Raw genomic sequence first — 25903 nt, 5'->3', positions numbered from 1 at the left:
TTATGAAAGCTAAAAATTATCATTATTAGGGAATGTTATTTGTAATTACTGAAGAATCTAAGAACTCCCACCAAAAGCATGGAAACAGGCCCACCTCAAGTCTCACATTTCGAGGGGCAGGGAGTATCAGTCTACAGGGTGATTCCTACTACCAGAGATTATAGGCTGTGGACCCAGGTCTGGGCCCAGGTCCATTTGTACAAAGAGGAACTCTGCAGTAGGTTCAGCAGCAACCCACCAGAGGGAATCATTTACACTGCACTGGCAATTGACAAGCATCTTGGGATAACGTTAGTAACAACCTGGGAAAATCAGAGAACTGGCCTTGTAAAAACAGAATGAAGAGAAAAAAAGAGTTCATTAGAGGCTGAAGGGCAAATATTGGTAAGCCTAGCACTGAAAAGCTGGTTATGCCACAGACTCTGTCACAGTGAACAGCTGTGGCCAGGAAGAATAATTATCAAATGATATGAGCTCTGGAAATCTTTCCTGGGCAGCCTACTGGATAAAGGACTACTTGAAGTCTATACAAAATCAATGGCATAAGCAAAATGCATCTAAAAAACAATTCCAAGAAGAATCTAACAGACTGTCCACAAAGCCATCTATTATACTTCACTTTCAATTTGAATCATTCCAGGAAAAATAAAAATAGCCCCAGGGTATTAAGAACCAAAGTTCTAGAGCTAAAAATACCCACCAAGGCTTAGACTTCTGATTACCCGGAATTGCCCTAAACCTACCAGCCTGCAGCACAAATGACAATATGGTAGCACAAAGAAACTTGCAAAGGGATGTGCATGGGTGCTCAGATTTGATGCCCAGCACTGCCCACAAGCACTGAGCACAGCTGCAGAAGCTCTGCTGTCCAGGACCCCCCCCCACTCCCCCTCCCCCCCCCCCCCCCCGCAACTTGGAGAGCACCACACCCCGGGGAGGTGTTCTCACAGCACACAGTAGCTCGAGCAGCAAAGGGAGAGGGAAAGGAAAAGAAAAATACAAATTGCACCACAGATGGCTCTCCTGCAAACCTGCCTTTCAACGAGCAACTGAGGCACCGCACACCCGACCTTTCTCACCTGGTCAATCCCAAGTTCTGACATCTGAAAGTGAGACCTAGTTATCTGGACACCTCAGGTGAACTTGCTCCCCTTGATATTCTCCTGGCATTCCCCTCCAAACTGCCAACCCTTGATAAACAAGGAATCTTTAACTGTCCTCTGGCCCTACGGCACACGTTCTGCAGCACAGAATTGAAGAAATGGCGATTATGCTTCAGAGTACTGCTCTGTGTGGCATCTAATAGGCTGCTACTGAGATGGGGTAAAAAAAAATTTTTTTTGAGGGGGGAGGCTGCACCTGGCAGTGCTCAGGGCTTACACCTGGCTCTGTGCTCAGGGATCATGCCTGGTGGGACTCATGGGGGAGGGGGGCAATCTGCAGTGCCAGAAATCAAGCACCCTACTTGCGGTACTATCCCTCTAGCCTCCAAGATGGGATGAATTTCTATACTACCACAAAGACACACTTTCACTTTGAAAAGTAAGAGGTGTATGTACTTGGGTTTTCTTAAATCGCTACTTTACCCATATTTTATTTTTTTGCTTTTTGGGTCACACCCAGCGATGCACAGGGACTGGTTCATGCACTCAGGAATTACTCCTGGCAGTGCTGGGGGGGGGAGGGGGGCATATGAGATGCTGGGAATTGAACCCGGGTCGGCCGTGTGCAAGGCAAATGCCCTAACTGCTGTGCTACTGCTCCAGCCTCTTTACCCATATTTTAAACCTGAAAGATTTCTGTGTATTTTCCACTCAGTTCTTTTTGTTTGTTTGTTTTAGTTTGTTTTGGGGCCACACCCAGAGGTGCTCAGGAATTACTCCTGGCTCTGCACTTAGAGAATTACTTACTCCTGGCAGTGTTCAGGGGACTATATGGGATACCGACACAAAATCTGGGTTCACTGCATGCAATGCAAGTGCCCGACCTGTTGTACTATTGCTCCAGGCTTCCACCTAATCCTCTTGTAGAATTTCCAAGTATTCAATCCAAGAGGTTGCTAGAGTCAGAAATGCCAGCTTTGGTACCTACCTTCCTTCAACCTGTATCCAGCCCGTCCAACTTTCCTCCAAAGGACCAGGCCAGGGAGATAGTTCAGGACCAGAGAGCTGAGTTTGATCCCTGGCACTGCAATGAACCCCCAAGCTCCCAGCACCGACGGCTGTGACCCAGGTCACCCCATCTGGCTTGGTTGTCCCTCAGGGTCTCCCTGAGTACTGCTTGAAAGCTGCCCTCCACCTCCACAGCCACCCCCTTTTAGAGAAAATTCTCAAATAGAGACTTGTACTATCTCAATTTTGTGAACTTAGGGTGGGGTGTGTGGAAGAATTAACCACTCCTGGCAGTGTTCAGGGGACTAAACGGTGCTAGGGGTTCAAACCCAGAGCCCCTGCAGGCCAAGCATACACTCCATCCCTCTGGCGCACCTCCCTGGCCTTATCATCTCTAGCTCTAAGTTACTGTCATTCTGCCCAGACAAGGACAACTGTCTCGTAAGTAATCTTCAGGGTTCCATCTAATTTATCAACTCCTCACAAATGTGTTCTCTACCAAAGAGCCAAAATAACCTTTCAAAGTACAAATCTAAGGGACCAGAGCAACAATGCAGCAGGAAGGGTATTTGCTGCACATGCAGCCAACCTGGGTTCAATCCCTGGCATTCCATCTGGTCCCCCAAGCACCGCCAGGAGTGATTCCTGAGCATGTAGTGAGGAATAATCCCTGAGTATCACTGGGTGTGACTCAAAAACCAAACAACAAACAAACAAAAAAAAGTACAAATCTGATGATGCTGTCTTCTGTCTTAGCCTTCTAGTGTTTTTAGATTACACTTTTATTTGGCCTTTTAACTGTTAAGCGTTCTCTAGCCTTTCCACCTCCAGACACAGAACCTATATTCATGACTGGACAACCACACTAGCAGTACTATCTCAACATCCTCACCCTTTCTCTCACTACAGGATTCTACCTGGTGCACACTTCTATTCACACTTCATTAGTTCATGCACAATCCCTGTTCACCTTAGAACAATAGTCCCTTCTTAAGGGATGTCATCTTGGAGAACCGATACTAGGCCAAGTACCACTCCTGTGGGGGTCACAGCATCACAACATTTTCTTCATAACATTAAACTTAAATTTTTAAAAATCTGTGTTTATTGGGGCTGGAGAGATAGCACAGCAGGTAGGGCGTTTGCCTTGCACGTGGCCAACCCAGGCTCGATTCTCAGCATCCCATATGGTCCTCTGAGCACCGCCAGGAGTAACTCCTAAGTGTACAGGAGTAACCCCTGTGCATCTCGCCAGGTGTGACCCAAAAAGCAAAAAAAAAAAAAAAAAGAAAAAGAAAAATATGTGTTTATTACTTAATTATTCTTTGGTTTGGGGGCCACGTCCACAAGGGCTGAGGGCTTATTTCTGAGTTCTGCCCTCAGGGATCATTCCTAGTGAGCTCAGGGAACTGTGTAGGGTGCCAGGGATTGAACCTGGATTAGCTGTATGCAAGGCAAGTGCCCTACCAGTTGTGCTATTTCTCTTTACACCGGGGAATAAACTCCACTGGGCAAGGACCATATTTATTTTTGTATTATCTCTGTAATCCCACAGCACCCAGTCAAAAGAAGACAATAAACACTTGTTGAATGGATGGTAACTTCCTGCTGGGTGAAATGGTTAATCCTTCTGATGGTCTCAAAGCTGTATCTCTCAGGGCACCAGCAATCTGGCTTCCCAAATCTTACAGAAGGGCTCTCTACACAGACCAGCCACAGGTGGATGTGCGGCCCAGCTCTTTACACAGCTCAGCTCCTCTGTCAAACAGGCAATGCTTTCCAGCCTAGCATTCTTTAGCCCTGGAAGGAGGCAGCATTAAGGGTGGGGGCAAACTTACCCCAATAGTCGACGCCATGTAGTCTGCACACATTTCGGCAAAGTCCCGTTCAAGAACTCCATAATAGAGGCCGTAGAAGAGGAGAGAAATGCCAAAGTCCATGGCATCTTCTGGTTTGATCCTGCGGAGTAAGCAGCATGGCCCTAAGACAACTACTCTGGATTACTCTGAGACCTGCATACAGTTAGCTGGCTCAAGGTCTAGAGTGAGTATTAACAAATGAAGACGAAATCCAGCCAGTTGCCCGTTTCCATCTGGGCCTCAAAAAGGCAGGCACGGTGAACAGTAAGGCCTAAGCCAGGGAATCCCTGCTGCCCTTCTTCCCCACTCTGCATCACGGTGCTTACCTCTTCTGGCTGGCAAGCACGCCCGGTAACTGCCTAAGGCCCACACTGGTTGGCATCTGTAATCTGAGATTCCTCCCACTGTTGGCAGCTGCTAGACACCATGCAGTGGAAATTTCAGCCTTGAAATTGGCAACCAACTGAGCTGCCTCCCTTCCAATCAGCTACCTGAGCTGAAAGAGCTGAGCCCTTCAGAAGGACGGATCTAGGTGCCACTGGAGAAGGCAGTAGAAGTGACCACACACAGGGGCTGGAGAGCAGCTCATTGGGCTGGCGCACACACATTGCATGTTAGAGGCCCACCTTATGGTTCCTTGAACACTGCCAGGAGTGACCCCCAAGCACAGAGTCGGGAGTAGTTCCTGAGTTGGGCTCAGAAACCAACTTAAAACAAAGGTGAAGCCATACTCCACTTTTCCATCCTTCTGAGAATGTCTACTCCAATGGCAAGTGGTTATAGAGTATGCCATCAGACAGCCCACCTGGACCAAGAGTGGGAAAAGGAAGCAGTTTTTTTCCTTTGGATATAAAAAGATACATATGTTATCGTAGATTCTGCCTTTGTCTCACAAAGCCTAAAATATTTGGCCCTTTACAGAAAAAGAGTTTGTCAAACACAACTTGGGCGGGGGGGAGGGGAGGAATTAGTAAGTACGTACATATCAGTTATAAAAATTTTTAAACTACAGCTATAAATATTATGCATCATGTCATCAACGTTAACTCTTAGTCCAATTCTAAATCTCTAACTTACAGCTTTGTCCTTAGTAAACAGATTTGCACTAAGATGGAGTCATTTATAATTCTAAGGACCAATAATGTATGACCTTGAATATATGTTTAATACAGATACTACGACCTTTGTAAAACAGTTGTACTGATAACTATTTTTGATTACTTGTGGAGTGATAGCACAGTGGGTAGGGTGTTTGCCTTGCACGCAGCCGACCCGAGTATGATTCCTCCGCCCCTCTCAGAGAGCCTGGCAAGCTACCGAGAGTATCTTGCCCGCACGGCAAAGCCTGGCAAGCTACCCGTGATGTATACAATATGCCAAACACAGTAATAAGTCTCACAATGTTATCGGGCCCGCTCAAGCAAATCAATGAACAAAGGGAGGACAGTGACAGTGACACTGTAGTTGTAAGTCTTAGCTGAATTTGTTCATCAATTTTGTAATATCTAACCTTCTTTGTGCAGTGAAGTTAGGGCAAGAGTGTTTGTCTCATGAGTTTTCGAGCCATCTGATGATTTTTCCTTCATGTGAACTGTACAATGGAAATGTACACTGTAGCACTGTCCTCCCATTGCTCATTGATTTGCGATTTGCTCGAACGAGCACCAGCAATGTCTCACAACAAACTGTGAGACTCGTTACTGTTTCTGGCACATCAAATATGTCATGGGTAGCTTACCAGGCTTTGCCGTGCGGGCGAGATACTCCCGGTAGCTTGCCGGGCTCTCCGAGAGGGGCGGAGGAATTGAACCGGGTCAGCGTGCAAGGCAAACACCCTACGCACTGTGCTATCACCCCACCCATAGCTAACCTATTAACCACATAACATATTCTTATAATAAGTAGCCTGAGCAGTAGCATAAAAACCATGAGCATTCTTTTTTTTTTTTAAAGGACTACATCTCGTGTTTAGGACACTCTCCTGGCTCTGTGATCACTCCTGGTGGGGGATCAGAAGGGGTTACTGGGATGGAACCCAGGTCTGCTGCATATAAGGCAAGCACCTTACCCACTATCTCTCCTGCTCTACAACAGTCACGATTCTCAATTCTGTTTCCATCCTTATAACATTTTTGTAAGTAAAAAGAAACCTGCAAACATAAAATAAGTATCTTCAAAACATATAATGGAGAATCCTGACTTGTTTAAAGCACATAGGTGAGGAAGTATCTCAGTTCTTTTTGACAAGATTCTGGACTTCCTGGATTCTAGCTATTGAGTTCCTATAAACCCATTTAATGTCTTTACTCTCTCAGCCTCTATCAGTACTGAAGAAAAACACCCCAAGGGTATGCTCTCACTGTACTAAGCAGGACTTGCTCCTTTCAGTTTCAAAGAAAGTTCTGCTTACAGTGGACGAGATTTTGGGCCACTAATATTTTTAAAATTTATTTTTGGGGTGGGTAGAGAGGCTCCTACGCAGTGCTCAGAAGGCATGGGGCAACCTGGCAATACTCAGCTACCTGAGCTGTTGGTTCGATTATAAGGCCTGATGATGCAGAACTGCTGGTACTCAGCAATGTTGGGCCCACCAGGGTTATACCCAGCATTGCCTGAAATGAACCAAGTACCAGGGATCAAACTCGCAGCCTTGCATATACAAGGTGTACCCCCACACCTTGAGGTATATCCTGGGCCCTGGTATGAGTTTAAATTTGACTATTGTCTAGCTTAGGGAGCCAGAGATAGGACCCAAGCGATTGAGACACATGCCCAGCATGTTTGAGGCTGAGTTTGATCCCCAGCACTGAATGATCTTCACTACCGGGTGTAGCTCTGAACACCACTGGATCAGAGCCTGAATTTACATCACTATGAGAGGCTGAACCACCCCCTAAGACTGCTAGGTATGCACCAATTAAAAAAAAAATCTATGGGGAGAGAGCACAGCAGGTAAGGTGCTTGTCTTACACGCAGCAAACCTGGTTCGATCCACAGTATCCCAAATGGTCCCCTGAGCACCATCAGGAGTGATTCCTGAGTGCACAGCCAGGAGTAAGCCCTGAACATCGCCAGGTGTGACCCAAAAGCAAAAACAAAATCTAGCTCAGGTGTCCCAGTAAAGCACCCCAAGTTTAGGATTCTTACAACCTGAAGCCAGAAATCTGGATCTCCATCCTTCTACCTGACTCAGAGTTCCTTCCCCCCAGTCCCAGAGGCCAAGATTTCCTGCCCTCTGCCTCAAAACTGGGGCTGGAGAGTGGGGTGTCAAGGGGGCATCTTATACACTGATAAAATCTCCTGGAAAGCTTATTGGCCTCACTATGAAACCACAGTCAGACTCTCGGCCGCAGTACCTAGACCTAGTACAAAGACTGGTGAGAAACCCACACACCCTGAGAAGCAGAGCAGGAAAGAGTAAAATTTAAAAGCCTACAGGTCCATTTTCTTTCCTTTGCGGCTCTTAGGCCACACCTAGCCATGCCCGGGGCTTACTCCTGGCGGGGCTCCAGGACCCTCTGCAGTGCTGGGGATTGTAGCCAGGTTGGCAGCATGCAAGGCAAGCAGGTCAAGCACAATGGCCTGCTGCACAATCTCTGGCCTCACGAACTAATTTTCTAAATCTGTTTCCTTAGAATCTTAATGAAGTTGGGATAGCAGCCATGTTACAGATCAATACTACTTCTCCATTACACAAAACCTGTTCACTACATTTCGACTAACTGGCCTATTCTCTATTATAAGGTAAGTTTCTAGGAAAGACAACCAATGGCCTGGGATTTGGACTTTGTACAAAGTGGGGCATTTTTGTCCCTTTCAGCACAAATCACGGACGGTTCCCCATTGCCCCAAATCTCCTCTCTTGAGTGCTTTGTGCCTCTTGAACATGCTACAGGAAGGATGGGACTAGTCTTTTCGCCCAACACCAGCAAAAACAGAAATGAAAGGTACTTACTTGAATAGTAAATTCAGACCAAAGAGGGTAAACATGACAGCCATGTAGCCAACGATGCCAGTGGCGTAGCTGATTTTATAGATCAGTAGGAACCATTTATAAACCAATCTGGAGAAAGGAAAGAATGTTAGCACAGCCAACACAGAAACATATGGACCCAGTGGCGTATGGACCCACCAGCATCCCACACTATTAGAACAATGAGGACATCAGACACTGTGCTTAGAACTTATTGAGCAACTGCAGCTACGAGACAAAGCGGAACACTCCCTTAAATGCAGCAACACCTCCATACACCAGATTTTCCTGGTCTCAGACCAAGGAAGAAGTAACCTTAAAAGGTGACTTCAGTCTCGAAGAATGAACACAGCTGATTCTACACAATTATGGTATCTCAATTTACATTAGCTGAATAAGGAATTAAAAAGTAACAGCAGCTTTGCCGTACGATCAGAGAGAATAGAAAGTTAAGTCTAGTTGTGGGGCTTTTGTTGTTGTTTTGTAGTACGCTTCATACATGCAAGGCAAATGCTCTACCACTGAGCGACATTTCCAGCCAAACCAAGCTGTTCTTAGGAAAGAAAATTAAAGGGACAGTGAACCAAAGTTGAAATAGTCATAGGCTTTTGTGTGTGTCTGTGTAGGAGGGAGGGGGGCACTTGGACATAATCTGAAAACTGATTGGCTCACACCCACAAGCCAATAAGGAAATGAGTTTCCTTCTGAAGTGATTTATTTTTCCTTCCTAGAGAAGGAGTATGGAGAAAGGCACTCAAGGAACCCCTTCCTGCTCCGGGTCTATGTGGAGCTGTGGGTTAGGGGAGGGCCCGGATGGGGTTCCTGTGGTGTCCTGCTCCCTTAGAGGCAGGGAAAGGCAGCGTGAAATTGGTTAATCCCACTAAGCTGAGAAGACAGTCCCATTAAGACACTAGAGTCTTTGAAACTCCATGGGAATAGAGCTCTGATATCAAGAGCCACTATTTCACTTGGATAAGAACTAAAAAGCAAGTTAGCAATTTTATCATACAACCAGAACACGCCTGCCTGGTGCCTGAGGATCGACCAGGCGCTGCCCACCCTGCTGAGCTCCTGAGAGAAAGCGCAAGGCTCTGCTGGCACCTCCTGCTGTGGTTAAGCAAGGTCAGCCAGAGGCCCCAGGCATCTGAGTGCCTTCGAAGCCTCGGTGACTGCACACAGCAGAGCACGTGCAGTCCACACGGGATTGAGAATTCTGGCATATAAGTGGAATCTGAGGTGGAAGCGGGAGCAAAGAGTTTAATGACCTAGTAATAGTAACCCCAAATAAGTCAAAGCCTTTCTCTGACACAAAGTTTATTTGTGAAACAGGGAAAAAACCATGTTGCCTTTCTCACTAGATTGCACAGGGTCCATTCCTTAGTGCATATAATGCATGCATGAATAAATGCTGCATGAATAATCGTGAGTGTTTAGGAAAGTGCCTTGAAGTTGTGGTTTTTTTTGGGGGGGGGGGGCGGTACTACAACCAGCAATGCTCAGGAATTACTCTGAGAGGTGCTCTAAAGATCATATGGGATGCCAGGGATCGAACAGGGTGGGCTGCATGTAAGGCAAGAGTCCTATTCCCTGTACTATATCTCTCTCTAGTCCCAGTGCCTTGAAATTGTGAAGCATTATGAAATGCTGTTTTTATTTAAAAATCCTCCCACGGGGTACATTTAGAATCATGTTAACTGGAAGTTAATCCTGTTTGTAACCCAGTAACTTTGATTACACTTTTTCCTTGGCAGCAATTATCACATTTTTAGAGATAAAGAAGGCAAGGCTCAGAAAGGTGAAGTAATAGAGGCCGCATAAGTGACAAGGCTGCGGTTTCCAATCTACATCCCTCGGAGCCTAGAACAGTCTGCAAAAGTCCTTAAGGTAAAGTGAACTATCACAGCTGTGGAGGAGCAGACCGTACTTTCCCTTGAAGGCAAAGGTCAAAGAAAAACCTGCAGTGAACTGCAACATGAAGGGACGGGGAAAAAGAGTGACAAATGACCTAGAAGACTAGACCGGGCAGTTATCACACCCTGAGGCTGGCCAAGTTCCCTGCTTGGCTCTCCTGGTCCTGCACCACGCCTCTCACAGCACTTACCTACGGACACGCCACTTGCCTGGCCATCTCCTCAATTAAACCGAGCACTCCTGGAGGGCCGGGACCATGGCTTATCCAGCTCTGTATCCCCAGCACTCAGCATGGGGCCTGACACATAGCAGGTGCTTGTTGAATGAATGAGAAAACCTCTCTCTCTCTTTCCTTTGCTCTTTTTTCCCAGTCAAGTTCAGTTGTTAAAGACCTCACAAGCTGGCTGGGAGGATTACCAAGAAATGCATTTGGCTGAAGTACAAAGAATTATACAGGCAGGGGCTGTGTTGTACCCCAAAGAAGCAGCACTGCCTGTTGGAAAATTGCAAATCTACTGAAAGTCATTCATTCAACAGAAACTCTGAGTGGGTTACTGTGTGACTGGCCCTGTGGTCGTCTGGATATACTGCAGTAAATAGAATAGTCACAGTTTAGTAGGGGGGGTGGGGAGACTCCCAAAGTAATATTTACAGATTGTGTAAATCTGAAAGAAAACCTGAGAACCCTAAACAAAAAAAACGAGAGATCAGAAAAGGGCTCAGAAGAAAGGAACACTGACGATGAGACAAAATTACCAGCATTTGCTTACCTATTTTGCTTAAATTTAATACAGACCTTCATGTAAAGCACAGGAAATATCTGGGAGTTTTTATCTACAAACGGGGATGGGGTAAGTCTTCCAACCAGCTTGTTTTGGTCGGACCCTGTGCAAAGTACCTGTGTCTGACCAAAAATGCGGTACTTTGGGTCCAAACCCACCTTCCTCCCGTGCACCCCAACCCATGAGCTTCAGGAGACCTAGCCTTTCCCGACTACCTAAACTCTCACCTGGGGGTGGTCTGTACTAGAGGTTTTCTGGTGGCTCGGAAGGTGACAAAGGCTGTGACAGCAGAAAACAAGATCCAGATCACTAGGAACCTCCACCAGTGCAGCTTCACTGTGAAATAGAGGGGAACAACCCACATCTGAAAGAGGGTCACCATCTGAAACACAAACACAAGCACTTAGTCCCGGCCAGCTCCCTCACAGCTCTGTCCAGTCCTGGGGCAGCCTGCGACTTCCGCTCCGGCCGGTGCCTCGCCTGCATTTCTGTTTTGCACGAAGCCAGGATCCTGGGTGCACATATACCTCCTTCCTTCCATTCTCCCCTCAACTGTCTATGTGGAAGGCTCTTCTTTCCTCTCCGTGGAAGCCCTTGCTACCCCTCGCTCGGCAGGCTGCAGTCACTACCACTGGTGGGCAGCCTCTGCAGGGTGTAAGGGGACCACACGGTGCAGTGCGGGGACTTGAACACAGGGTGCAGGTCAGACACGTGTTCCAGCCCTGTGATTACTCTCCCCGGCCATCAACCATGTTTCCTGTCTCCTGCATTCTGGGCTCCTTCACTTGGAATGGTATCTCCACTTCCCCTACTACAACCCCTGCATTCAGACTAAGATCCAGTGTTCTTAGAGCAGCTGGGGCATTCCATACAGCCCAGAACCATTTCAGGGGCTACCCGCTGCTTATAGTCAGCTGACTGGCTCAGGGTATAACACCCTTCCCACTCACCTCTGCCGACACCCAGGATGCCTCCTTGGGCTCCTTACCGGACAGGAGGTGGCTGGACCCTCTGGGGTTTCTTTCCTCCCAGCATTAAAGAACTTCTCTAGTGTAAGGAGCTACAGTCAAATTTGTGCCCCCTGGAAGTCAGCTCTTAGGGAGCAGTGAGACTGGGGTGCATCTCTTTACTGTGCTAGGAAACTGCCTGGAACATGATAGATCCTCAGTACCTTTGGATAAATGGGAGTGAGATTAGCATGCATGAGAGAGGCACATTTGATCTGGAGAGTGCCTTTAAAGAGTACCTATTTCACTTTCTCCTTCTTTAGATCTCTGCCTCACACTTGTTAGCTGCACTTGAATTCTAAATAAAAAACAATTCTGAGGTTTGGCCAAAAACATGGGATCAACTGAAACGCCTGCTACAAATTTGTTTTTATTATATATGTTGTCATTTTGCTCACTAAGTAGCCTGAAACTTCTTTACTAAGGAAGGACATGGCAGTCAAGCTCAGGTCTCAGGTCTCCTGCTTTCAAGGCAGGCAACTCTCCCACTGAGCACATGCCCCGCAAACAGGCATTTCCAAGGTATAGTTTGGCAAAGAAGGACTGTTTCCATTCTCAAAATGTTGGGGACTCTGGCGCCATCTGGTGGCAACACTGAGCACACAGCACTGTCACTGTAGCACTGTCCTGTTGTTCATCAATTTGCTCGAGTGGGCACCAGTAACGTCTCTATTGTGAGACTTGTTACTGTTTTTGGCATATCAAGTATGCCACGGGAAGCTTGCCAGGCTCTGCCATGCGAGCGGGATACCCTCAGTAGCTTGCCAGGCTCTCCGAGAGGGGCGGAGGAATTGAACCCGGCTCGGCTGTGTGCAAGGCAAACTCTCTACCTTCTGTGCTATCGCTCCAGCCCCACCCCACCCCCAAAAAAGCACACATATTTGGTTCAATACGGCATAAATAATGGGGTGTGGCAAGCAAGGCAGTGAACAGGAAAAATATGAGAGAAATCGAAAATTAACCTGCTTTTAGATTTCTAGCATTAACCTATAAACTAAAGCTGAAACAAAGGCTCAAATTCTCTTGACAAAACATATCCAACTACTCAAGTATCAAGTGTGGACGAAGTGGCTTCACAGCAGCTCATGTGAAAACAGTTCACAAATCTCTAGGGAATATAGACACCCAGGGCTGCTGCCACATGGAAGGAGGATCGGAATACAGCAGACAGAGACTCTACTACTCCTACTTGCTGTCACAAATACAAGGGGCCATGCTGTTACAAAGGACAATGACACCTAAGCATGACCAGGATGGCTCTGGGTCTGGAAACCAGTTACATTAGGAACACCATAGGCTCTTAGATGTCAGGCCTGGAGATCATGGGAAGGTGTGGCTGTCACCTTTAGTTACCTAAAGATGGTCCACCCAGAGGCCCTGGAAGCAGGTATATCCTGCCTGTGGCCTGGGAAGACCCCGCACACTGCAGGGCAGAAACTCGGCTGGCAGCTTCCTCCAACCACACCCTTGGCCAATGGTCCCTCTGCCTACACGGGGCAGACAGTTCAGTGGCCAATAGATGTGCTAGATCTTGCCTGAATAAAATCTCCCTTTCTGTCCCTTCTGCCTCTAGGTCCAACTCTAGCTAGGCCTTCAGAGGGGCCCCTAGTAAATGTACTCTCTCTTAAGACAGCTCTCCTAATACCTAGTAGAGTTATGTCTTCCTTTCCATGTTTACTCCTTCTGAGAGAGTCAAAGCAATATTTAAAGAGTACTAAACTGAGCATTTACTGGACATTAAAAGACTGAGAAATTCAGAGATAAATAAAATGAATAAATAATGACTAAATAAAAGAGGCGGGGGGGGCAGGTAGTGATGGGAGGGAAACTAGGGACATTTAGGGACACTGGTGCTGGGAAATGTATACAGGTGAAGGGATGGGCGTTGGAATACTGTATGACTGAAACCTAATTATGAACAGCTTTGTAAAGATCCATCTCACAGTGATTCAATAATAAAATCTTAAAAATAAATAAAAAAAATAAAAACCTCCTTTAAAATGTTAGTCTAAACAGTATAAGCACTATAAAGGAGAGAGGCTTCAACACCCTAAAAGGAGAGAGTAAAAGGATATCCACCTGCCACAGAGGCGGGGGAGGGGAGAGATGGGGTGGTGATGGGAGGGATACTGGGAACATTGGTGGGGGAAGAATGGGCACTGGTGGAGGGATGGGTACTCAATCATTGTATGACTGAAACATAAGCACGAAAGTGTGTAAGTCTGTAACTATCGCACAGTGATTCATTAAAAAAATTTAAAAAATTAAAAACAAAACAAAAAAAACAAATGAGAGGGGCTTTATTCATGGTGTGTGTGCGGGGGGGGGGAAGGGGGGGTGGAGAGACTAAGGATCCTGAAGTGACCTCTGATCTCTGTCTCGATGGTAGCAGGAGGAGGTAAGAAAGCCTCATGGAGGATATTTCCACAAGAGGAAACGGCATGCTTGGGAGCACAGCAAGTGTTTCGAGAGAGATGTGAGAAACGAACCTGATGAGGGGGCCAAGGCTCAAAGGAGGCAGATGCGTACATCACATTTGAAATGCTAGTTTTGGTTTTTAAAATTATATTCTGAGGACAAAAGCTTATCTTTCTCAGACACAGGGATTAGCACCCCTTTTTCAACTTAGGTTCCTAGTCAGCCTTCTTTAGCCATATGCAGGAAAGATGTCTTGGTCTGAGCAACAGCTCGAGTACTCTGAGGATTTCCAGGTAGGAGATTTCACCACTCACCTATTCCAGGAGAGAAAAGCTGTTCAGGAGGTAGGAGTTTACATAGAGGTACTATATTTGGCAACGCAGATGATGAAAGCTTCTCCTTAGAGATGTTTAAAAATAGGATAGCCATTTTTCCAGGAATAAACTACTCCTTCCCCTAAAATCCCTGAGGGAGCTACAGAGTAAGTATTATTACTCTAAATAGATAATTTTGAAAACAGAGTTAGAGAGAAGCCAGAAAGTTTAAGTCTGGCCTTGTCTAGATTTCTAGTCCAAGTTTTAAACATTTTTTTGTTGTTTTGGCCATACACAGCGGTGTTCAAGACTTACTCCTGTCTCTGTGCACAGGGATCACTCCTGGCAGATCTTAGGGGACTGTACAGAGTGTTGGGGACCGAACCCAGATCGGCCACATGTAAGGCAAGTGCCCTACCCAGAGTACTATATCCCTCCTCCAGCCCTCTAGTCCAGGTTTGTTTGGTTTGGGGGAGAGTGGTGTTGTTTTTTATTTTCTTTCTTTTTGGGTCATACCTGGAGATGCTCAGAGTTACTCCTGGCAGTGCTCAGGAGACCACATGGGATGTTAGGAACTGAACCCGAGTTGACTGCGTGCAAGGCAAGCACGCTACCTGCTGCTCTATGGATTCAGCCCTCCAGTCCAGGTTTTATTTCCTAAATTCTACCTCTCTAATATCACACAGAATTTTGTGGGGGAAATCCTGGAAAAACTAAAGGAGGCGATGTAATAGAAAGAGCAAAAAGAGGGCTTGGGACGTGACTCAATAGTAAAGAATCTGCCTTAAATGTCTGCCTTAAAAATCTGCTTTAAAATCTGACCTGAGGCCATAGCATCCCCCAATGTGGTTCTCCTGTTTAGCATCTGTGGTACCAACATCCAAGTGCTCATTCTCCAGCATACCGCAACCAAACCACCACAAAAAGTTGTAACCTCCAGGGCCAGAATCATAGTACAGTGAGTAGGGAGTTTGCCTAGCATGCAGCCAACCTGGATTCAACCCCTGGCATCCCATATGGTCCCCCAAGCACCACCAGGAGTGAATCTGGAGCGCAGAGCCACACGTAATCCCTGCTTATTGTTGGGTGTGGCCCCCAAACAAAACATAACAAAAAAATGTGAACTCTAGCACACCATGAGCGTGTGTACAAGCAACACAACCAAAGCATGCCACCCCCAGTGATCACAAACAAAAAGCAATCGAGAACCACAACCAAGTGTGGGACCTCTGTAGCCAAAATAAATGTGAGCAGCACAGCTCAAGTGTGTGATCTCTGGAGAGTACCACAATTAGTTGTGTGAAAACCACTCCAAGTGTATGACTCCCCAGGCATTGCAGAAACAACAGCAAAAGGAAATGAAAGGCAGGCTGTGGGGTGGGGGAGTGAAAATGAAATTTTTTTTCCTCTTAAAAAACATACAGGCTGGAGAAATAGCTCCTGTTTTGCATGCAGGAAGCCTGGTTTGATCTGGCATAACCAGTCACCCAAGCAACACTGGGTACAACTCCCTGAATACTAAGCCAGGAATAGTCCTTAAGCACTACCAAGTATGGGCCCAAAACAAAACAGAAAACAAAAAAAGGAAGATAAAAAATTTTAAAAGCTGAATATAAAAACATCCACAATCTGGGCTAGAGATAGTACAATGATAGTACATTTGCCCTGCATGCAGCCGACCTGGAATCAATCCCTAACATCCAATATAGTTCTCTGAGCACTGCCAGAAGTGATCCCTGCATTCAGGACCAGTAGTAAGCCCTGAGCATCATCAGGTGTGGCCCCAAACAAAACAGTGAAAACAAAAACCAAACAAACAGAAAACAACCCCTCAAATCCAAAGAAAAGATGAAGGCAAAAATCACTAAGAGAAAATGCAGGGGAAGTTCAAAAATAGAAAATTACTGGGAGCTGAAGAGATAGAAGAGCATGTAGGGCACTTGCCTTGCATGAAGCTGACTCAGGCTCTATCCCTGGCTCCCCATGTGGTTCCCCGAGCCCTAAAGAAATAATCTCTTGAGTGCAGAGCCTTGAGTAAGCCCTGAACACTGCCAGGTGTGGGCTTGCCACCCGCCCCTCCACCCCCGCTAATTTTTATTTTTTAATTTAAAATTACCAGAGCAAAAACAATTACCCAAATAGCTCAAGAGAAAGAGTACTTTAAGAATCAGACTGTGACCGGCCTGACTCTCCAAATGTTTATGTACACCGAAAACAAGTCACTTCAGGACTCTGTACTTGGTTTTAAAAATGGAGCTAAAGCTAAAAGCTAAACTTATGACTATCTTAAAAAGTTCCAATGAGGGACTGGAGAGACAGTACAGTGGGTAGGGTGCTTGCCTTGCACATTGCCAACCCAGGTTTGATCCCCGACATCCCATATGGGCCCCTGAGCACTGCCAGGAGTAATTCCTGAGTGCAGAGCCAGGAGTCACCCCTGAGCACTGCCAAGTGAAAAAATTGAAAAAAAAAAATTCCAGTGAGACAGAAGAAAGTTTTCTCTTAACACCAACAGACATTAACTGCAAGCACTTTAAAAGGTATTGTTACTCATGTTACTGTTCCTACAAAGAACATTTAGATAAGGTATTTAAACACAGAAAACACTGGGATCATTCTCAAGGGCTAATTTCAACTAAATTTCTCTTCCTTTAAGCTGACGCCTGGGCTAGACACCTAACCTGCCCATAAAGTTCCATAGTTTTCTGGGAAGTCAGAAGGTTGACAGACTTGCTCCTAATTAGTGTCTTGGCAGTCAACACCCACAAAGCTCCAGATTCTAGAGTCTTGGTATTTCTCATCAGGGTTGATTTGGCTTCCCAGGCAACATCTGGCAAAGTCAAGAAACATTTTTGGTTGTCATAATCGAAGCAGGAATCCTGCTGGCATCTAGTGGGCAGAGGCCAGGGACACTGCTATTCAATATCCAATGCACGGCCCCCAGGAAAATAATTTGGTGGTCCAAAATGTGAATAATCTCCCTCAAAGGAAATATGACATAGAACAGAATCAGTTATTTTTCCACTCAGTGGTTATGATGCCCTCTGAAAGGCTAGGCTGCCTACCAGCACTAGAGAAGAATTGTAAATCTCAATTATTCTGAGAAAACAGTCTTATTATTCAATTTCATCATGGTTTAGTTTGCCTTAGTAAATTTTCTAAAGCTCTGCCAGATAATCTCAAACTTTTCACGTTGCTACAATCTACATTTTGCATTGTTTTCTAGGGTGAATCTGTCATATAACAATCTCCAGGGAGGTGTTCGCTTTTTGTTTTGATTTTTTCAAGTTTCCATTCCTTATCCATTAGATATTTTAATGCATACAATACATGCATTTTGGTTTGACTACTCTTACACCCTTGACTGGGTTTTTTGTTTGTGTTCTTGTTTGTTTGTGGGGGGGGAGGCAACACCTGCGATGCTCAGGGGTACTCCTGGCTTTGAGTTTGGGAACTATTCCTGTTGGGCTTGGGGGACCATATGCAATGCTGGATATCAAATCCAGGTTGGCCACAAGCAAGGCAAGCTTCCTACCTGTGTCTTCTCTCTGTAGCCCTAGTAAATGTATTTTTAATTTAATTGGTACTGTGTTATGTTTCTTTTTGTTGTTTTATCCCACTCAGAACTGTTTTTTTTGTTTGTTTGTTTTTGGGGTTTTTTATGAATCACTGTGAGATACATAGTTAGCACTATGTTTTTTAAGGTCCACAAGTTACAGACACACCTGTGTTGTTTTAATTTTATTATTATTTATTTTTCTTCTGAGTCCATGTCTGTCAGTGTTCGGGGCACCAGGTGGTGCTGGGGAACAAACCTGGGAAACCTGGGCCTCCTGCATGCAGCGTGTGCTCCAGTCTGTTGAGTTATCTCCCCAGCCCCTTCAGGTGTTACTTTATCTTTCTCTTTTCCGGTTTGGGCACTGTGGCTTACAAGCTGTTATTAGTAGAGTTTTATACATGAACTATTCCAGCATCACAACCTCCACCTATGTCTCCGCTCTCTCCATCACAGTCCCAGAGTCCCTCATGCGTCCCATTCCCTGTGGCAAGCTTCCTATTGAGGACAAGTTCTCACCTCCCAGAGATATTCTTTTTTTCTAGTTTTTGGGTCTCGGGTGCCAGAGTTCAAACTCAAGTCAGATGCATGCAAGAAAAGCACCCTACCTGCTGTGTTATCTCCCCACCTCCTTCCAGAAATACTCTTAGCGATAGCACAGCGGGTAGGGCGTTTGCCTTATAAGCGGCCAACATGGCCGACCCGAGTTCGATTCCTCCGCCCCTCTCGGAGAGCCCGGCAAGCTACTGAGAGTATTCGATATGCCAGACACAGTAACAACAGTAACAACTCTTAGCAGGTATCAAAAAAAAAAAATGTGTGAAACAGGAGACTCCCCTGCACATGCTCTGAGAAACCCTCCTCTAGGGGTGCTGGACAAGTAAGAGCAGGGTTTTTTTTTTGTGTGTGTGCTTTTTGGGTCACACCTGGCAATGCACAGGGGTTACTCCTGGCTCTGCACTCTGGAATTATCCCTGGCAGCGCTTAGGGGACATATGGGATGCTGGGAATTGAACCTGGGTCGGCCGCATGCAAGGAAAACGCTGCACCCACTGTGCTATCGCTTCCACTCCAAGTAAGGGCAGATTTAAGGACAAAGAGAACTCAGTGTTCAGGGGTTATAGCTTCACATCAACAATGGGCAGGATTGGAAATTGATTGCAATTACTGGCAACACCTCTGTCAATCAAAACCTGGGGTTGGGGGGGAACCAAAATGGAAAAAAGATAAACTCCATCTCTGTTAAACGACATAAATGTTCACCATTCCAGCAGCACTCCCCTCACATTAGAAGATGGGGAAGCCCCACTGAGGTGGACCTTTCTAGATCTTACCCTGGCACTGTTCCCCAGACAGGCTGCAGGCCTAACAAGAATCTTACCCTGAATTGTTCCCCAGGCAAAACCTGCTCAAGACTGAGCAAGAACCTGAAGGTTCAAGCAGCACGAAGAATACTTTTAATTTTTAAAACTTAATTTTTGATTTTTTAGAAAAGCACAATTTACCATTTCTTTTTCTTTCTTTCTTTTTTTTTTTTTGAGGGAGGCGGGGAACCATCCCTTAGGGACTTTTTCTGGTTCTATGCTCAAAGTGACCCCTGGCAGTGCTCAGGAGATGTGGTGCCAGGGATTTGAAACAGGGAAGGTGGGCTGTAAGCCAAGTGCTGGAACTCCAATACTATCTCTCTAGTCCCTTGAAACAGTTTCAACAGAATACAGATTCAAGGGTTAGGACTCTCTAGGAATTATAAAAATAGTGAATACAGCAAACACTTAAAATTTTGATGTATCAAGATAAGAAACCAGGAATAACAAAGTTGACCATCCAAATAGAAGAGCAAGTAATAAAATCCTCACCCTCAAGAGAATTTATTAATTTAAACAAATTTCTTTTTTTTTTCTTTTTGGGTCACACCTGGCAATGCACAGGGGTTCCTCCTGGCTCTGCACTCAGGAATTAACCCTGCTGGTGCTCAGGGGACCATATGGGAAGCTGGGAATCGAATCTCGGTCAGCCACGTGCAAGGCAAATGCTCTACTCGCTGTGCTATTGCTCCAGCCCCTAAACAAATTTCTTGTCTGTAAAAATTTCTATATTGGGGCCTGAGCAGTAACAGTACAGGAGGCAGGGCATTTGCTTTGCACATGGTTGACCTGGGTTTGATCCTGGGTACTTCATGTGGTCCCTGAGCCCACCAGGAGTGATTTGAGTGTACAGCCACAAATAAGCCCTAAGCACCACCAGGTGTGGCCCAACCCTCATCCCCCGCAAAAAAAAAAAAAAAAAAAAAAAAATTTAGAAATTGAAAATTTTTTGTATCATTTCTAAAAATAAATCAGACAGCAAACTGGAAAAGCATACTTGTAACACAAAAGGCATATTCCTATTACAGAAAGAGTTCCTCTAAATCAGTAAAAACCACTTCAAAAACACCCTAAGCCAGGGGGGAAAGAGACATATCTCAATGTGCCGAAGGTACTTGCTTCACATGTAAAATGCCCAGGTTTGATCCCTGGCACCATACAGTCCCCAAGCACCAGACAAAAGTAGCTCTTGTGGCCTCACACCCCACCTCCCCAAAAACAAAAATCCTAATCAAGGAAAGGAAATGGGACTAAACGTATTACATAGGTCAGCTGTGGGTCTTTTTTCAATATGTAAATAGTTAATGTTTAAAAATTGTGAGGAAGGGGTTGGAGAAATAGAACAGCAGGTAAGATGGGTTGTTTGATCTCCATCATCCCATATGGTCCCCTGAGCACTGGCAGGAATAACTCCTGAGCATAGCCAGCTGAAGCTACAAAACAAAACAAAACAAAAAAAGGAAACAAGATAAAAAAAAAAATTGGGAGGAGGAAAAGTGTTAGATGAGAGGTATAGATGAAGCTATAATTATCATCTTCCACAGCAAAAACTTACCATTGACATTTAAAAGAAATATATATGTGCTATGTATACAAATAAACACAGTTAAAATACCGTGGACAGTATTAAAAAAATCAATTAAAAAAAGCTTAAAGTGGCTGTCACTCAAGTAAGAATAAGGGATGGGCAAGTGCTGAACAGAGGACTGGTATGTTTTGCTTATATTAAGCCTTGTAGGACTATTTGCTTTCCAAAGCATGACATATATCATCTTGATAAAAACTGAATTATCAGATACAAAAACTAGTCAATAATAGGACAACTGGCAGAAGAAACCAAATAAACAGTAAACATGCTCAGTCTTCTTATTAAAGAAATAAGTACTTAAGATATTTTCATCCTATTAACTCACTTACTTGCTTTCTCATTTATCTAAACAAAACTATTTTACTTCACAAAAAAAAAGAAAAAAGATGCTGGGGGGGAGGGGGCGGCAAAGTGATAGCACAGCAAGCAGGGTAGTTGCTTGCCTGCCTTGCATGTGGCCTACTGGGATAGATGCCCTGTACCACATACAGTTCCTTGAGCACCAACCGGAGTGATCCCTGAGCAGAGCCAGGAGTTAAGCCCTGAGCACCCTGGGGTATGGCAAAAAAAATTTTTTTGGGGCAAAAATTTTTTTAAAAAAAGGTAACAGTACAATTAAACTTGTCAGCTAGAGTGTAAACTATTAACTTTTTTGATGGGAAATGAAACTAAACACATTTATAGTTAAAATGTGCAGATCGTCTGGAGCAGAGATAGTATAGTAGTTAAGACACTTTGCTTGCATACCACTAACTCTGATTTGATTCCTAGTACCATGTGTAAGACACACACACACACACACACACACACACACACACGTATCTTTTGGGGCTGGAGCAATATCAGAGGGTAGGGCGCTTGCCTCTGCACACAGCTGACCTGGATATAATTTCCAGTACACTTGGTCCCCTGAGACCCCTAGGAGGGATCCCTGAGTGCAGAGCCAAGAATAATCCCTGAGCACTGCCAGATGTGGTAAACCCCCCCCCCCCCCAGATTATAGGGGCCAGAGAGTGATAGTACAGTGGGTAGGGAGGGTGCTTGCTTTGCATGCAGCAGACTGAGGTCTGGTCCCCAGCATGACATATGGTCCCCCAAGCACCATCAGGAATGACTCTTGAGCACAGATTAGAATAGAAATAAGCCACTGAGAACAGCCCAATGTTGCCCAAAAAAGAAAAAAAAGAAGTTTAGAACTAGATGGTGGCAATAGCTGCAGAAACGTATAAATATACTAAAAGCCACTATAAGCTTTAAAACAGCTTTAAAAAGTGAATTTGGTTATATGAAATTAACCAAATAACCAAAAATTTTCTATTCCTATTCCATGGAGATGGAGAAATATAGCAAATATAGAAATATAGTAAAGCACCTGCCTTGCACAGGGTGGTCCAGGTCTGATACCTAGCATGGCATACTGTCCACTGCCTCACCAGGAAGTGATCCCTGAGTACAGAGCCAGGAGTAAACCCTGAGCAGAGCCGGGTGTGGTGCCACCACCTCCAAAAATACAGAGGACATCTTGATGTTGAGCTTTTTCTCTTAAAAGTGGGAGCAACAACAATCATGAACAATTAGAGTTTATAAAACACTTTGCCCTACAGTCTTAGGTAATTCTCACAACTCTTCTCTCTCTCTCTCTTCTTTTTTTCTTTTTTTGGCTTTTTTGGTCACACCCAGCAACACTCAGGGGTTACTCCTGGCTCTATGCTCAGGAATTAGTCCTGGAAGTGCTTGGGGGACCATATGGGTTGCCAGGGATTAAACTCGGGTCGTCTGTGTGCAAGACAAATGCCCTACCTGCTGTACTATTGCTCCAGCCAATTCTCACAACTCCTGAGTTAGATATTTTCACCTCACCTTGGAGACTGAAAAACAAACAAAAACTGAGGTTCAGAGTGGAATAAACTCATATGGGTAAAAAAAGGGAAAGTGGGCTAATCAAACCAGATTTTTCTGACTCCACTGTACCACACTCACTGCCTCTAAGGCAAACACTTCCAAGTTCTGCAAGCTCAGAAAAGGATAGAAGCAACTGTTCTTCTAAAGTTATATTTTAATTAAGGTAAAGGTAAAGGTAAAGGCCCTCCCGTTGATCGTCGATTTGCTCGAGCGGGCCCAGTAACGTCTCCATTGGAGACTTTGTTGTTACTGTGTCTGGCATATCCAATACTCTCGGTAGCTTGCCGGGCTCTCCGAGAGGGGCGGAGGAATCGAACTCGGGTCGGCCATGTTGGCCGCTTGTAAGGCGAACGAACGCCCTACCCGCTATATGTGCTATTTTAATTAAGATGGAAAAATATTCCACAGCACACAGCTAATAAAAATTTAATAAAAATAATGTAGAATACTGCTTATTTCCTCTCCCTAATTTCTAAAAAAGTGTATGTTTCTCAGTGTAATACAGGTCATTATGCTCTATTATTTCAATCTTTTTGGTTTTATTTGAACGTAATTTGTTCCCCAATATATAGTCTATCCTAAAAAAATTTCACATGCACTTGAGAACAACCTGCATTCTGCTACCATTGGGTAGATATCTGCGTGCTTTGGTTCAACTGGCTTAGAGTGTTCAAATCCTCTACCAGCCCTTGATCTTCTATCTGATTGTTCTATCCATTATTGAAAGCAAGGTACTGAAATCTCCAGCTATTGTGTAGAACCATTTTCTTTTTAAGTCTATCAAGTGTGTCTGTGCACTGCCTGGCATCAAAATTATGTCCTCATACATGTGAGGGATGTGTGTTACCACTGAGCCACACCCTAAGACCAATTTGATCACTTTTTGCTTCATGCAGTTTTGTATATGTGTATTAAAAATACATATATATGTATATTATATATACATATGTATATTATATATACATGACTATATGTAGATTATATGGTTATATACAACTTATGAAAATAGATATTGTGCATTGTATATAATGTATATATCTAAAATAGTTTATAACAATATATTGTTATACATATTATATTGTTATATGAAATAATGTATATATAGCAAAATAAATTGCTAGGGATATATATGTTTAATATTGCTGTATCTTCTTAATCTATTTAACCTTTTATCAATATGTAATACCTTTCTTTTGTCTCTACAAATCTTTTGAGATTTAAAGTCTAGACTGTGGGGCCACAGAGAGAATGCATTGTGTATGAGAGGCCCAGATTCAATCTCTGGCACCACATGGCCCCCAAGCATAGCTTGTAGTGACTTCCATGTATAGAGCCAAGTGTAGTCCCCTGGCATCACTAGGTTTGGCTCAAAATATAAATACAAACAAACAAATATACACCCAGCAGACAGCTCAATGGGTTGGGTGCATGCTCTGCATGCAGGGGGCCTATGTTTGACCTCAGGCACTGGAGGGTCACAGAAACACCACTGGGAGTGACCCTATGACAGAGGACCAGAAGAATCCCTCAGCACTGCTGGGTGTGGCCTGAGAGCCAAAATAAGTATCAGACAATACAGATTTTTATTAAATTATTAAAAGTTGTTTGCTTTCAGGTCACATCTGGCAGTGTTCAGGAGCTACTCACAACATGTGCTGGGAAGGGGGTTACTCTGTGAAAACATGTGATGCTGGGGCTGAAACTCACGCTCTTCTCATGCAAAGCATGTGCTCAGCCTATGAAGCTATCACTCTGGTTCTACTGTCTGATATTTAATAGCCACCCCCTCTTTTTTGGTTATTACTTGCTTTGAGCATCTTTCTCAACTCTTATCTTTAAAATTTTTTTTATTTTATAAAGTAGTTCACAGTATTTGATTACATTTAATATTCAAACACCAATCCCATCACCATGACACCTTCCCAACACCATATTATGGTAGGGTGTTTGCCTTGCATGCAGCCAACATGGCCGACCCGAGTTCGATTCCTCCGCCCCTCTCGGAGAGCCCGGCAAGCTACCGAGAGTATCTCGCCCGCACGGCAGAGCCTGGCAAGCCACCCATGATGTATTCGATATGCCAGACACAGTAACAACAAAGTCTCCAATGGAGACGTTACTGGGCCCGCTCGAGCAAATCAATGAACAACGGGAGGACCGTGACTGTGACCATGAGATATATATATATATATATCCGTTAAAAAAAAGTATATTTCCCTCTAAGATTGGTTGCTTCCTACTTTGAATCCTATCAAATGTGGTGCAGTAATCCTGGAGCATGGGTAGAGTCTGTGTTGTTTGTTTGTTTGTTTTTGGGGGGGTCACACCTGGAGATACACAGGGGTTACTCCTGGCTTTGCACTCAGGAATTACCCCTGGCAGTGCTCAGAGGACCATATGGGATGCTGGGAATCGAACCCGGGTTGGCCGAGTGCAAGGCAAATGCCCTACCCGCTGTGCTATTGCTCCAGCCCCGAGTCTGTGATTTGAAGTATCACACAGCCACAAACACAGCCACGCAGCCCAGGAATAGATGCACTCGTGGGTGATGCTCGGCCTGAGCATGTGGAGAGCAGCCATGACTGTGGTGGCAGCTGAGTTATGGAAGTTTTCAGCTGCTGGGGCTGGGTTCCTTGAAGTGGGGAGGGGTCTCACCCGCCCCCCCCCTCCCTGGGGCGCCCTGAGTGAAACAACCTGGCTTGGGGTCTGGTGGCATAGTTAGGGCAAATGCCGTGTTGCTCTCTTTCAGGAAAGAAGGACATGCAATCTGGGTGGCCAATGATGAGATTATCTGGCGCCAGCCAGAGGTGGCTTCTGGGCGTAACTGCTTGGTACAGGTGGGGCATCTCCATACCTGGTCCCGTTGAGCCCAGAGTTCTCAGTCACAAAGTCCCGCATACCTGAGTTTTTCCGGGGATTCACTCATGGCTGAGACTCAGCCCGAGTGTGTAGAGAGCGGCTGTGGAAGTTTTTGGCTGCTGGGGCTGGGTCCCTTGGGGTGGGGAGGGGCCTCAATCGCCCCCCTCCAGGGCACCTTGCTCCACTCTAATCTTTTTATTTTATTTTTTTGCTTTTTGAGTCACACCTGGCAATGCACAGGGGTTACTCCTGGCTCTAC

At 45.1% G+C, this 25903-nt stretch overlaps 1 protein-coding gene across 1 annotated transcript in view; it reads right to left on the bottom strand.

Annotated features, from left to right (window-relative positions):
- Positions 1-25903, bottom strand: part of RNF121 (ring finger protein 121) — a 71623-nt gene that overhangs the window by 9316 nt on the left and 36404 nt on the right. The window contains exons 4-6 of the mRNA XM_056116266.1: positions 10864-11018; positions 7926-8033; positions 3950-4070 (exon numbers count right to left, since the gene is read on the bottom strand). Of these exons, the coding sequence (XP_055972241.1) occupies positions 3950-4070; positions 7926-8033; positions 10864-11018 (384 nt within the window). The remainder of the gene's footprint in view (positions 1-3949; positions 4071-7925; positions 8034-10863; positions 11019-25903) is intronic.

This window comes from Sorex fumeus, unplaced genomic scaffold (assembly GCF_029834395.1).
Source record: "Sorex fumeus unplaced genomic scaffold, SorFum_2.1 ptg000030l, whole genome shotgun sequence".
Lineage (NCBI taxonomy): Eukaryota > Metazoa > Chordata > Mammalia > Eulipotyphla > Soricidae > Sorex > Sorex fumeus.
Note: the sequence above shows the minus strand (reverse complement) of the source record. Positions and strands in the feature narration are given on the sequence as shown.